Genomic DNA, 15,322 nt, shown 5'->3' on the forward strand with positions numbered 1-15,322 from the left:
ACCTCTGCCTCGGAACTCGGGAGGGACTATTTCCACCGCACCTATGGTAAGCAGGTGCATGACCTCCTGACGTAGCAGGGATTCGTGAGAGGGGTCCCTGAAAAGGGACAGGGATGGGGAGTTGGTGGGAGGTAAAGTGGAGAACAGAATGGTGAGCCCAGAGGTTACGATCTCCCTGACCCAACGGTCCGTGGTGATGGCGAATCAACGAAGGGAGTAAGGGTTCAGACAGCGGTGAAAGCGCTTGGTTACTCGTGTTGGGGATCCCAGTAGGGGGATGGTACGCAGATCCTCGACAAGTCCGTCAAACCTGCTGCCGCGGTTGTTGCTGGTTGTGGTTTTTGTTAGGCTGCTGGCGGCGGCGTTGGGGGCGCTGCCTTTGTCTATGTTGGTCGTAAGGTCTAAAGCGTTGGTTGGAATAAAAAGAAGAAGAAGGAGGAGGCCTTTGTCTGTTATACGGCCAAGCTCTCCTGTGCCTGAAAAGCGGAGTGTACATCCCGAGAGTTCTTAACGTGGTTCGGGAGTCCTTTCCAGAGTGAAACACTTGATCCGTGTTTTGGGCAAACAAGGACGCTCGGTCGAACGGAAGGTCTTCCACCTTTGGCTGTAGATCTTTTGGCACAGAGGCCAGGTGGAGCCAAGAGTCACGTCGCATGACAATCGATGTCGCCGTAGTGCAGGAAGCTGAGTCGGCAATATCCAGAGATATCTGGAGTGCATTACGGGCCACTGTGTAGCCCTCCTGCACAATGGATTTCAGTACGTCTCTCTTGGAATGAGGAAGGTGTTGTATCAACGGCACCAACTTCGAGTAGTTATCGAAGTCATAGTTAGCAAGATGGGCGGAGTAGTTTGCCATCCTTAATGTGGCTGTTGCCGACGAATATACCTTCCTGCCGAGCAAGTCCAGACGCTTGGCTTCTTTGTCCGCGGTGGAATTTCTCGCTTGTGTGGACCTTGCCTTTTGTTGAGCTGCGTCGACAACGATGGAATTTGGTACGGGGTGAGTGAAAAGAAATTCTGCGTCTTTGGCATCAATAAAGTATTTTCTGTCTGTGCGTTTATTGGTAGGGGGCATAGATGCCAGGGTTTGCCAGATGTCATTAGCTACTTCCAGGATAGCGGCATCGAAAGGGAGAGCTAGTTTTGACTTGCTGGACTGCTGCAAGTTTCTAAGGAGGGCATGGTATCTTGGTGGTGCCCCAGAGGTGCGTAAGTTTTGTGAATGCGCTACCCATTTGAAAAGTTCATGAAATTGCTTGTAGTCGTCCGCAAGAGGAGGTTCGTCGTTAAAAACCGCGTCGTCCAGGGAAGAAGAAGCGGCATCTGTCGGAGAGGCCACGGGCTGGTGCTCTGCCACCGGCGACTGAGTGGTATCGTCATGCGGGGCGGAAGTAGTTGACGCATCCCCGGTAGGTGTTGGTGGGCGTTGAGCCAGCGGAATAGAGCCCTGGGTAGTCGGCCGTGGCAAATATAATTGTTGCCGGTTTGGGGACAAGGGTGAGTGCCTTGTGACTGAACGTGAACGATCAGAATGAGGCGAGGTGTGCATACGATGGCGAGAACCACGGTGTGAATACTGCGGAGAGTAAGAAGCGGCGCTCCTGTGGCGATAGTAACAGGAGCGAGGAGGAGATCGCGGGGATCGTGAGCGGTATGAATAACGATACGGGGATCTTGAGTAGTATGAGCGGTGATAGTGAGGTGGTGTAATGGATCGCCTTGGGGATCTGTAATAGCGATACGTAGGGGAATAATCGTAGTAATGGTCCCGCCGTCTTTGAGGTGGTGAGAGCGATGGCCCAGGAGAGAAGGTTGCTCTATCTGAACCTGGAGAAGGTGTGCGAGGATGGTGGGTCTTCCTTTGCACCTTAGTCGGCACCACCGTGGATGGTAGAGTCTGGGGGACCGGGCTACCCGGAATGGAGGCAACTGAGGCAACTTCCGAGACTTCTCCCGGAAGGTGTGGTGACCGAGGTGCCGAAGATGGGGATGGTGGAGCCGTGTCACTCTCAGAGACATGGGGTTGTAGGGCCGTAAGGGCCGGTGCCGAAACCACACACGGAACCGGCTCAGCCGCGCACAATGGTTGGTCGGTGCGTATTGGTGCCGACGTGCCCTGAGCGTGTGGGATAGCTGCATCACTAGGTCTTGAATGGGATGACCTAGGTGCCGAGTGTTTCCTCGGTGCCGTATCTGGTGCCTTAGGTGGCTGTGGCTTAGTCTTCGGTGCCTGCTTAGGCTTCGGTGCCGGGTCGACTCCCGGTGTCGGCTTAGCCTGGGAGCGATCATGAGGAAACAGTGCCGAGTGCCTCGGACCGCACCGTATCTGGCTGCGGTGCCGTTCGGAGACTCGGTGCCGCTGATGATGGTGCCGATTCCGGGCGGCCCAGCGGGACCGATATCACTGAGAGCGCGGGACTCGGCGCTGATGTGCTGCGGGCTTTCGATAATTTGACCGCTCCCTGCGCGGGAGGGTGGCCCGACGAGCCTCGTGCGTCTGTAGCACTTAGGCTCTTGGACGGAGCAGAGCCTCTCCCGTCCTTAGACTTCTGCGCACCCGGATCCTCTCGTTCTGTTGCTGACGGGGGCTGGAGGGCCTTATTGAAAAGCAGCATTTTCAGGGGCATTTCTCTGTCGTGCCTTGCGCGTGCAGTTAACTTGGCACAGCGACCACATTTCTGGGGGATGTGGCCCTCTCCTAGGCAGCGAATGCAACGGGAGTGGCCATCAGAGACGGGCATGGCCTCTCCACACGAAGCACATTTCTTAAATCCCGGAGAGCCGGGCATGTCTGCTGAGGAGGTCTCCGGGGAAAGATCAACTTGAGGGGCTCGCCGGAGCGTGCCTCAGAGTTTATAACGGGAAAGGAAATATATATAATATATATACACATATATTTTTTTTTTTTATTAAACTATCAACTACTAACTAACTAATCTAAGCAATAACTGACTAACACTAAGTAGGAAGGGGCTAACTGGGAAAAAATATCTAAATATATCAATGCGATTTCTCCTCAGGAGAGGAGCGTGTTCCAAATCCGTCTGCGGCCGTGGACGGTTAGGAGGAACTGGCGGGTCGGACCGTGCGACGCAGAAAAGGCGCGAAGGCCGCGGGACGCTCTGCACATGCGCGGTCCTCCGGAGGGGGCTACTGCTAGCGAAAACTTTCCGGTTTGCGGCGCCGGGACGAGCCCGACACCTGTAGTGGAGCACCCATGGGGACATCACTCGAAGAAGAAGTAGAGGCTCTCTACACAAACATCCCACATGCAGATGGAGTACAAGCTGTCAGGAACAGTATCCCTGATGATGCCACAGCACAACTGGTGGCTGAACTCTGTGAATTTACCCTCACACACAACTATTTCAGATTTGGTGACAACATATACCTCCAGACGAGTGGCACTGCTATGGGCACCCGCATGGCCCCACAATACGCCAACATTTTTATGGCTGACCTGGAACAACGCTTCCTCAGCTCTCGTCCACTTACACCCCTTCTCTACCTACGCTACATCGATGACATCTTCATCATCTGGACCCATGGGAAGGAGACTCTGGAAGAATTTCACCATGATTTCAACAGCTTCCACCCCACCATCAACCTCAGCATGAACCAGTCTACACGGGAGGTCCATTTCCTGGACGCCACGGTGCAAATAAGTGACGGTCACATCAATACCACCCTATACCGAAAGCCTACCGACTGCTATGCTTACCTGCATGCCTCCAGCTTCCATCCCGGACACACCACACGATCCATTGTTTACAGTCAAGCACTCAGGTACAACCGCATATGCTCCAACCCCTCAGACAGAGACCTACACCTACAAGATCTTCAACAAGCATTCTGTAAACTACGATACCCACACGAGGAAGTGAGGAGACAGATTGACAGAGCCAGACGTGTACTCAGAAGCCTCCTGCTATGGGACAAGCCCAAGAAAGAAACCAACAGAACACCACTGGCCATCACCTACAGTCCTCAGCTTAAACCTCTCCAACGCATCATTAGTGATCTACAACCTATCCTGGACAATGATCCCTCGCTTTCACAGGCCTTGGGAGGTAGGCCAGTCCTTGCCCACAGACAACCCGCCAACCTGAAGCATATTCTCACCAGCAACTACACACCACACCATAATAACTCGAACTCAGGAACCAATCCTTGCAACAAACCTCGGTGCCAACTCTGCCCACATATATACACCAGCAACACCATCACAGGACCTAACCAGATCAGCCATACTGTCACTGGTACAGTCTCCTGCACATCTACTAACGTAATATATGCCATCATGTGCCAACAATGCCCCACTGCTATATATATCAGCCAAACTGGACAGTCCCTACGTAAAAGAATCAATGGACACAAATCTGATATTAGGAATGACAACATACAAAAACCTGTAGGGGAACACTTCAATCTTCCTGGACATTGCAGATCTAAAGGTAGCCATCCTGCAGCAAAAAAACTTCAGGACCACACTTCAAAGAGAAACTGCTGAGCTACAGTTCATCTTCAAGTTTGATACAATCAACTCTGGATTAAACAAAGACTGTGAATGGCTTGCTAACTACAAAAGCAGCTTCTGCTCTCTTGGAATTCACACCTCCAGATCAGCTACTAGAAGTGGGCCTCATCCTCCTTGATTGGATCCACCTCGACATCTCCAGCCTGATTCTGGCCTGCATATTTATACCTGCCTCTGGAAATTTCCACTACATGCATCTGACGTGGGTCTTTGCCCACGAAAGCTTATGCTCCTACACTTCAGATAGTCTATAAGGTGCCACAGGACTCCTCGCCGCTTATGCATAAAAAGTAAGTTTTAAAAACAAAAAAGTCAACTTTTTATTCAGAAGTAAATTGCTATATTCACAGGCCAGAAAAATCTTTAAAATCGTAATCTGACATCCATTTAGCAGGGTGTATAATTAAAAGCATAGTTTAACCCCATTTACATGGGCCTGCTGACCACAACCAAATTTTGATGATGTGGGGTGTGTTTGAAAATGCTTTTTGAACACTAGTTCACTTTCTACTGTAAAAAGGTATACATTGATAAATTACTGCTCTGGTACCTCCTCTATAGTAAAGATATGAAACTAAGTTTTACAGTCACAAGACATGAAAGATTTTTCTTTGTTTTCATGCTAGTAATTATATTCTCATTAGTCACTATAGTAATGCCTCAAACAGCTTCTTTGATAAAAGACACAAATTACTCCTAGTACACTACCACACTTTGTACGATTAATCTATCTTTTAACAGGAAGTTCTCCATCTATGTAACCCATGCTAACATCATAGCTTGGTTCCATCTCTCCAGAAATACATGAACTACCTACTAGACAGGGAAACAATTTTGTTAGTTTTCAAGGTGCTGCTCAACTATTTGTTTAATTTTTTTTCCAGTTACAGACTAACTCAGCAACCCCTCTGAAGCTTTCATACTGTTAATGTAGGTTACAAATAAATGAATGTCTCAGCTATATGCAATCTTACTGCAGTCCCCTTGCCTGCCTAATACCTTTGTTCCAGTACCTCACACCAAAAAGCCACCAATAATTCCATCACCTGCAGCCTGAATTAAAAATTTTAAAAAATCAGGAATGAAATAAACTAACTTCCATTAATGACTTTTATTCCATTATGTCTTTGTTGTCAAAATATAATTACTTATTTAGTGGCCTTACCTTTAGTTCATTAACCAACCTATCCCTTTTCTCCTTCATTTCTTTCATCTCTTTTTCATCCCAATATCTAGCTTTAAATTTCAAATCACTTGACCCGCCAGAGATCACTCCAGATTTCAAAAATAAAGTTCCATCAAGAGAGACTGTCTGAAATGTAAAGATATTTTAATTCTTTAATGACCTAGTAAGGTGGGTTAGAAGTTGCACATCTGCAATACTTCAGCAGCTAGTGGACGAAGATCTGACGAAACAAGTGCATGTAAATAAATATAAGCAATTTCCATACTAAGTTGGATCCTTAGCTGTTCAATTCCAGATACTTTAAAATTTGGGTCTTTAAAAAGTGTAACATTTTAGTAAAAAAACCCATGTACTTATTTCAGGTTGTCAGCTGTATGTCAAGTGAAACATACTCTCAAATCTTAATTTTTCAACTCAAAGCTACTTTAACAATTTTTTTTTGTTTAGGATTATTCCTGTATTAAACATATTATTTGCAACCCACCTGATGAAAAAAAAAACCATGAAACAAAATTCAGTTTCTTACTTTCAATCTCACTGGTCCATCAAATGCTATCTGTCTTGCTTCTTTAACAGTTTCACAGACCAGACCATTGCCACATACGAACTGAATCACTTTTTTTAGTGGTGCAAATGAAGTCTGTACAACATCAATCATCATTTTAGATCCTTTTACTTCTCTTAATTTTTCATTGATAGGCTTAATCTAAAAAGCAAAAACAATCCGCTGGAGAACAGGTTGCAATCATGTGATACAAGTACCGTAGCAGGACAATATATTACTTGAAGAAAATCAACTACTATTTTCCATATTTTTGTCATATCAATGCCTTCTCACAAGACAAAAATGATAACATTTGTTAAAGTAAACAAAAACTGGACAAAACATGCATTGAAGTAACATTAAAAATCTACCTACAAAGCTGCTAGCATTTACATAAAAATATTAGGACTTCAATTAAAAAAAATCATCCATAAACAAGCATTCATAATATACATCAGCATGTTTTTAAATCCATTCTACTGAGCCTTTAAATGTTTTCCCAATCAGTGCCTGTAATAGTGATTGCTTATATCAAATTGGCAAAAAGAAAAAATAGATTTTCAATTTAATATGGGAACGATTCTGTCATAGTTCTCTTACAGTGGTTTTTACTTCAATTAAACCCAATTATTGATTGAAACAATTTAACTCACACAGAAATCACTAGTGTTATCTCATGTAAGAATCAACACACAAACTTGGGAGCCTAAACTTGGGCATTAAAAATCACACACAGACATCTAAATATGTATGGTATGATTTTCAGATATACTGAGCAACCAAAGCTGCCACAGATATTAACCCTCCCCAACTAGGGATATGAATGAGTAATTTGTTAACCAATAAGCCTTGCCCATTAAGGGCGAGGCTTACTGGTTAAAGTTAACTCATAGGGGTTGGAGCACTTCCCCATCTGCTATGGGTAGGGGGCTGCTCCAGCCCTGCTGGGGGACCACTATGGACAAGGGCTGCTTCAGCTAGGCTGGAACAATCCCATGCCCATCAGTGGGCCCAGGCTCATTGCAGGTAGGGACTTCTCCAGTGTTCTGGTTGGCAAAGGGGGAACGCTTCAGCCAGGCTGCAGCAATTTCCCCTCATGCCCTCCCTTTTACTTGGTTAACTGGTTAACCAATTAAATGGGATTTTACATCTCTACCCCAAACTAGACTGTTATACTACTGAGAAACTTGAAGGCTGCAATATCCCGTCTTGCAATACAATTTCTTCTAAGAATAGAAGGATATGTTTAACAAAGCTCCACTTTTTGCCACAAAACATCATCATGGTGCGCATCCTCTTGTGCAGCCTCCCCTATCACCCTCTCTTATGAAAAAGAAATCATATTGGTTCCACTGCTAAGTGATTCTCTCATGGCTGCAGAGCCAGGATTTACTTTAATGACTTATTTTGTTGAAGTCACACTGGAATTTCCTGCAACGAAGATCCTTTAACGTCTCCATGGAAGGGACATCATTGTCCTGGACATATGGGAAGCCACATCTAGACCCAGGGGACGTGGTTTAATTATACTCCAGCTTTATTAATTTAGCTCATCTGGGAACTATCAAGTAATGACTCCTGGTCATGATTTCTTTCCCTTTATCATTTCCACATAGTGGAGAGTGATTGTCAGTCCCCAGTTCCTCCCACAGCTGGTCCCCAGAACACTGCAGGGACCCACTAGGGATGTCAAATGTTAACCAGTTAACTGGTAGCATCACCCTTAACAAGTGATGCTTACTGGTTCCGGTTAATCAGTGCCAGCTGGAGCAGCTCCCTTCTTGCTATAGGCAGGAGTCTGCTCCAGTCCTGGAGAACCTACCATGAACAGGGGCTGCTCGGGTCATCTGGCCACTCCAGCCTGGTCCCAGTGGGTGGGGAGAAGGGAACTGCTCCAGCACCACCAGCCCTGACTAACTGGTTAACCAGTTAAACATATTGTTAAAGTGGTTAACCAATTAAACATGAATTTACATTCCTACGCCACCCTGCCCTCCCCTCATATAGGTATTAAAGAGTTAGGGATAAAGAGGGTTATTCTGCTTACTATACCAGGCATTAGGAATGCCATTTCCCTCCTTAAGTGACACCTTCCTTTAAGTCCACTTACAATTTTAGAATTTAGGAAATATACTGCCTATGGGAAAAGTACCTGTGCTAGAGAGCTTCTTCACCTTAAAAGGCCAGCAACTTGAATCTTATTTCATGCACGACCCCGATCAGGCGCCTGAGTTGCTGTGGCAAGGTAACTAATGTAATGCCCATAGCAGAAAAAAAAGTCCTACACTAATCCCCAGGATAGGAGATACTAATCCTAATGTGACAAGAGACTCAGGCTGGAGGAACGGGGTATGTAAGCACTTTGGTAAATGCACAAGAGTTAATGGCTCACCTAATCTCCATCAGCCCACGCAGCTGCTCAGACGATGCCCCCATTCATCTCCCCCTCAATACCCAGGTATAAAATCCTCACTGGAGCCACTATCCATTTTTCTTGCCAGTTGAGACAAAGCACAGCCTTTGAAGTTGTCAATGTTACGTTTTAACAGAGGTCACAGCAAAGTTCTTCTGGGCACTAGGGATATAAAATCCCAGTTTATCAGATTTAATCTATTAAGTGGGATCCTGCTCCTTCCCCCGACCCCTTCACCTGGGGGCGGGGAGGACGGCAGCAGGAGGAGCCAGCAGCCCCAAGTGTGTGGGGGGGGAGGTGATGGCAGCAATTCCTGCTCCCAGCCTATCCATGTGCAGGGTGCCCAACTTTTACTCCCAGCTCCCCTGGGGTTGGAGCAGCCCTCTACCCCCATAAAATCCATACTGGGTATATCATCCAAAGAGTCAGTAGATTTCTTTGACCATATAAAAGGTTTTTGAATAATTTTGGAGAGCACTTGCCTGTTACTTGGTTATGACTAGAATTCTTTTATAATAGAAAAAGAGATATTGTTAACTGTGAAACTAGAAACTGCAGGGGGCATAAAATCCTGATTAAAAGAGTGGCTTATTTTTCTGAGTAAGAGGAGAGAAGCCAATCAGAAGTTGGACTGATGTGATATTTTAAAACGTGGCTAAAACAGTAATGATGACCTTAGCGGGGTATGTGGATTTACTTTACACAAGGATAGGAGACAGCTAAGGCTCTGTAGCATCAAGTCATGCAGTAGCTGTACCATAACAGCTCAAGTTGGAATTTAATTACCTATTAAAAACACTCCCTGAGTCCTGCGTATTGTACAATGCACCATTAAGTAATTCAACCAGTTTTTTTGTTAGCATGAAACACATCACAGTTTCATCTATGCAAACAGTCTTTTGAGAATCAACGTATAAATTACTTCTATTCTATGTACAGAAGTAATCAGTTTCTAATAAGCTGAATTTGTTAAAATGTTATTAGTAAAGTGGCCAGAAATGTTCTGAACACATAACAGACCTTTGTACCTCAGCTCTTTCAGAAGCCAAACTACAATATAAATAAGGATGTTAAATATTGACTAATAGACTATTTGAATAGTTGATGCAAAATGCATCGACTATTCGATTAGTCAATAGGGCGCCTCCGCCTTTGAAGTGTAGCAACAGCCCTGAAGCTGTTGCTACACTTCAAAGGCAAAAGCCCCGCATGGAGCCCAGGGTCATCTGGGGAGTCCCCGTTGACCCTGGACTCCATGCAGCTTTGCTGCTTTGAAACACTGTGGGGAGCCCGGTGTCAGGCTCCTCAAGGCGTTTCAAAGCAGCAGCTCCACATGGAGCCAAGGGTCAGTGGGAGAGTCTGCAGCTGATCTCGGGCTCCCCACAGTGCTGCTTTGAAACGCCATGAGAAGCCTGACGCCAGGCTCTCTGCGGTGTTTCAAAGTGGCAGCACTGCACGTAGCCTGGGGTCACTGGGGCCTCCCCAGCTGATCCTGGGTGCCACTCAGCGCTGCCATTTTGAAACGCTGTATGCACCCTGAATGCACCCTGGCTCCGGGCTGCTCATGGTGTTTCAAAGCAGCAGCACTGCATGGAGCCCAGGGTCTGGTCCTAAGTTTCAAGGAAAGATGCCACTTTGAAGTACTCTCTCTTCTTCCCCCTGCTTCCTGTCTCTTTCTGATAGAGGCAGCAATGAGAAAGGGGGAACAACCAGTCGACTAGTCCTTCACATTCCTAAATACAAACAAAATGTCATATTGAAACAATACTAAACTGGGACACAAGGCTAAACTGCAGGCCTCTATAATAAGTTTTCTCTAGGGGTACATCTACACAGCAGCGTTATTGCACAATAACATAGTGAGCATCTAAACTCCAAGCCTTTATGTCAAAATAACGTCGAGCTAAAGGACTTCCTATTCCAACTCATGTAACCCTTATTTCATGAGAAGTAAGGGAAGTCAACGAAGAGTGTTCTTCCTTCAATTTCCTGCTGTGTCGAAAGCACCAAAAAGTGAATTAAGCCATTCCTACTTAAACTACGCAACTGGAGTAATTGAAGTTGCACAGCTTAATTCAACTTTAGCCCTAGTGTATAGACGAACCCTAAAATGCTAAAAGGTTAGGGACAGATCTGTTTTACTATATAGCTAAAGGAACCAATTTACAAAAATCATGTATTAATATATACTGAAGACATGGAAATCAGTTACATGAGGAGGAGCAACCAAGGGATAAAATTACAATAAAGCATCTTAAGTACATAGTACAGAAAGGGAAAGGATCTGAGTTTTTATAGAAGGAACCCTCTCAAGCATACAATGTCTCTACAATAGTATTGTTATACTTAAACACTTACATTTTATGTATCTTAAAACTGAACTAATTTGCTGATGAAAAGATTAAAAACTTACATCAAGGTAATCCAATGCAAGAAATGTTTCAGGCTCAGCTCTTTCCTCTTTTAGGAACCGAATACACTCCCTTGCTATCTTTTCAGTAGCCACAACAATAGCACTCATGTACTTGCCAAAGACTTTGGTAACCGCCAACTGATACTTTTTATGAATAGGATGACACAAGTCAAGCAGTCTTCCAAACTTAAAATAAAATTAAGAAATAACCCTTAGCTTATATCTGATATTTAACAAAACTGTTCACCATAAGACAAAAATCATTTTTATAAAGTTACAGATCGACCTGTTTCATTTGTCTCATAACTGATACACAGTCTATTAAAATTATAAATAGAACTACAAGCTGAAGTCAAGTTTTAAGTCCAAATGAGAGATATTACCACAGAAATTCTAAGAGATCCAAAATTCTTGCTAGTCTAGGATTACAATTACTCCCTTCTAAACAGTAACTTTATTAACCTCAAAATTCTTTAGCATGCAATTTCAAAGTATGACAAGCTCAATGAGAACAATGAACTAGGGATGTAAAAGTATGACTGTTTAAACCGTTAACTGATAACATCCTACAATGAATACCAGTAGCTTAATGTGGCTTCTTTAGAAAGGATCTCTCCATTGCAAAATATATACAGTATATTGAAAACGGCATAAAATATATTACTGTAAAGAAGGACCCGACTAAGCAAATTCAGTAACAGGAAAAGAAAGAGTGTAGGAACTGCAGCCGATTGCATTCCTGCCATTATCTGCTGCAATATTTTCATCTTCATGACACAAGTCAGTAACCTTTTATTTTTATTCGATAGCACGTATAATGAATAGGGATGGTAGATATCAGTTAACTGAATAGTCAAATAATCACAGTAATTCCTATTGGTTACTTGACCATTCTATAGTATCAGATACAGCAGTGCAGAGTGCCAGTCCACGAGGGGAGCCAGTTTTACAACTAGCTCTCTGTGCAGACCAGCTGCCTGCAAACCCCATGTTGCTGCCTCTGACACAGGGGCAGCAGCGCAGGGTGGCAGTAGCTCCTGTCTGCAGGGAGTCCCAGGTCTCCACGGACAGAGGATGTTCCATGGGGAGCTGGGGTTCCCCGCAGACAGGGGCTGCTGCCATGAAGCAGCCTCTGCCCACAGCAGGCCCAGACCCACTACTGACAGAGACTGCCCCATGGGATGTAAAACAGACCCTGTCTGCGGGAAGCTGGTCGTCCCCCCTGTGAACAGACCTACCCTGCCCCTGCACTGCAGCACTGAAAGAGGCAGGGGAGGAAGGGATGCACCATGGAGCTCCTGCTAGGGGGAACCACTTTTAAGCCAGCTCCCCTCAGCACCAGTTCCTGCTTCCCCCCTTGCTGCCTCTGATACAGAGACAGCAAGGGAAGGTGGGCAACGTGAGTGGTCAAAAAGACTAACCAGTAAGGCTAGGTTTATCAGTTAATTGTATACTTGACTATCCATTCACATCCCTAATAATGAAATAAAACAGGGGTGGAGAACCTTTTTTGGGTCGGGGGCCACTGACCCACATAAAAATCTGTTGGGGGTCGCGCACAAGAGAAGCAAACAAACAAAAAAACCTCCAAACTCTCATTGTTGTGGCCCCCAATGAGGAGGAGAGACACTCTCCACATTCCCCTTGCACATCAGAGCCTAGATGGGCCCAAGCTGGTAGATTTGGGGGCTCTAGCCCCTTGGTGGGCAGTGGGGGGACTGGAGCACCATCATGGACTTCCTGGGGGAGCCCTGAACCTCAGGGGCTGAATCCAGGTAAGCTGGGGACCACATGCAGCCCACGGGCCTGAGGTTCCCCACCTCTGAAATAAAAGATCATTTTGCCACATATGGTGAGCACCAGCCACACAAGTCTCTAGCACTTCTGGTTATGAAAAGCCTTCAAAAGTTTAACCTCGTGCAGTTAAACTCCATAAAGCCTTGTTCACATACAAAAATAGCACCTAGCTTCAGCTTAGTTAAATCAGCTTAAACTGATACAAACCAGTGGGTATTCTTAAAATAGTCTTAGAACTAGCTCATCCATTCAAATTAATGATCAAATCAGCAATTTTAACCATGTCCACAGGGTATCACATCAGTTTACTAAATCAGTTTGTTAAGGAATGTCTCCTTCCCATCAAACAGAATGTGAGCAAAGACCTTTTCTGTGTGGTCCCTGCACCTTTTCTCCATCACCATGTGGCCCTGTGCCTCTTCCCCTTGTGCCTGCCCCACCAATGACCCTCGGCCTTCTATGAGATACCAACTGAACCCTCCCCCCGACTGGCCTGCAATTAAAAAAAAGCCTTTTTGCAGGAACACTACAATGCCATTCTAACATTCTAATTTTTACATTTATTCTTTGGAGAATTCGGTCATTGCATGTGTGCATAATTAATGAACTGTGTGTGTTTAATTTTTTGCCAAGAAAAAAAAATCTGAAAAATTGCTGCAGCTCTGCCTGTTGGCCACCGGAGAGCACTGAGATGATGGAACACAGCAGTAGCTCCCAGCCAGATGAAAGAGTCTAGAATAGTGGTGGGCAATGGATCCACATGCAGCCCACTGGGACTACACCTGCAGTCCGCAGAACTGTCTGCCCTCCTCTCACGTGTACACCTTGTGCACTGGGGTTGGAATGCTGCAAACTAGGAATATAAGCAACTAATCGACAAGTCTACCATACCATCCGTTAAGAAAAAGCTTATAGGACAGTCACTTCCCGTCCCCCTTGCTGCCTCTACCACAGGGGTGGGCAATAATTTTTGCTAGGGGGACACTCCAAGGTTTTGGAAAGTGGGGTTGAGGGCTGCACTCTTCCATATTAATGGAGGAAATGCGAGGTCTGGGATGGAGGTTGGGTGCAGAAGGGAGCTTGAGTAAGGGATCGGGATGCAGGAGGGAGACTAGAGTCTGGGATGGAGTTGGGATGAAGCAAGTGGTTGTGACTTAGGACAGGGGACTGTAGGGCAGGGGTTTGAGATGTCGCCTAGGGTAGGAGGGGATTGTAATCTGGGGCAGAAAATTGGGGTGCCAAATCTGGGAGGAAGTATGGGTGTAAGAGGAGAATAGAGGGTTTGAGTATGTTGAGTGGGGGAGCAGAGAGTTGGGGCAGGAAAGGGCAGGGGTGCCAGAAGCAGGCTGTAGCTAAGCGACTTACTTGCCAGCTGTCAAACTTGCCTGCCTACAGAGCTTAAAATGTTTCCCAGCCAGCCCGCTTGCTTGCTTGCCTGGCCACGTGCTTTATGAATAACTGAGCAGAGGAGACGGGGGCATGGTTCTTCTTGGCTGCCTGTTATTCGAACAAGCTGCTCTCATTGGCTGATTTCTGCCATAAACTGGCCAACGGGAAAGTGCTAGCAGTGGGGTGGCTTCTAAAACATCCCCTCTCTCCTCCAGTTTTAAAACAGAAATGGAGCCCTGCAGCTGCATTTCTGCAGGGTGCACAGGGCAAGCAGGGGAGCCTTCCTAGGGCTCCCCGCTGTCCCCGTGGGACGGATCCGGTGGCTTGGCGGGCCGCATTCAGCCCGCAGGCCGTATTTTGCCCAAGCCTGCTCTATCAGAAAGAGGCAGCCGAGGGGAGCAGGGAGAGAGTGGTGGAGGCCCTGGAGGGAGCCAGCTTAAAAGCCGGTTCCCCTTAGCTCCAGCTCTGTGAGAGGAGATGGGGCACAGCAATGGCGTTCCACCTTTGAAATGTACAAGAGTCCCCACTGGGGCTCATGTACGTTTCAAAGCAGAAACACGGCATGGAGCCCAGTGCCAGCTCCATGTGGTGTTTCAATCTTTGAAATGCACAGGAGCCCCTGTTGGGGTTCTTGTACATTTCAAGAGCCAAATGCCAGGTGGGCTCTTGCTACATTTGAAAGAGGAAGTGCCCTTATCGACTAATCAAGTAGTCAATGGAAATTCTTTCAACTATTCAATTAGTTGATTAATCTAATTTTAACATCCCTACAACAAACCAACTATTTGCTGGTTCAAGCAATTCAAGCTCTGGGAGGGAGGGAGAGGAGCAGAGCTGGAGCATGAAGGAGGTATTTCATGGTGCTATGAAAGTACTGGGAGCCAGGGCGAGGCTTAGGAAGTGAAAGGCCCCAGTGCCCCATGGAGAAGGGGAGCAGACATGGGTGCCGCTGGGCCACAGGTGGAACCCCGGTCAGCTGTGTATTGCTGCAGACCACTGAGATGAAGGGGGCCCACTCACTATTCTTTGTTTCTTATCAC

General features: G+C 46.1%; 1 protein-coding gene across 2 annotated transcripts in view; it reads right to left on the reverse strand.

Annotated features, from left to right (window-relative positions):
• SMC1B (structural maintenance of chromosomes 1B) overlaps positions 1-15,322 on the reverse strand; it is a 99,979-nt gene that overhangs the window by 63,200 nt on the left and 21,457 nt on the right. For both annotated transcript variants that reach the window (XM_075899976.2, XM_075899966.2), the window contains exons 10-12: positions 11,097-11,282; positions 6,253-6,432; positions 5,706-5,852 (exon numbers count right to left, since the gene is read on the reverse strand). In XM_075899976.2, coding sequence (XP_075756091.1) covers positions 5,706-5,852; positions 6,253-6,432; positions 11,097-11,282 — 513 coding nt within the window. The remainder of the gene's footprint in view (positions 1-5,705; positions 5,853-6,252; positions 6,433-11,096; positions 11,283-15,322) is intronic.

This window comes from Pelodiscus sinensis, chromosome 1, assembly GCF_052426305.1.
Source record: "Pelodiscus sinensis isolate ZL-2025 chromosome 1, ASM5242630v1, whole genome shotgun sequence".
NCBI lineage: Eukaryota > Metazoa > Chordata > Testudines > Trionychidae > Pelodiscus > Pelodiscus sinensis.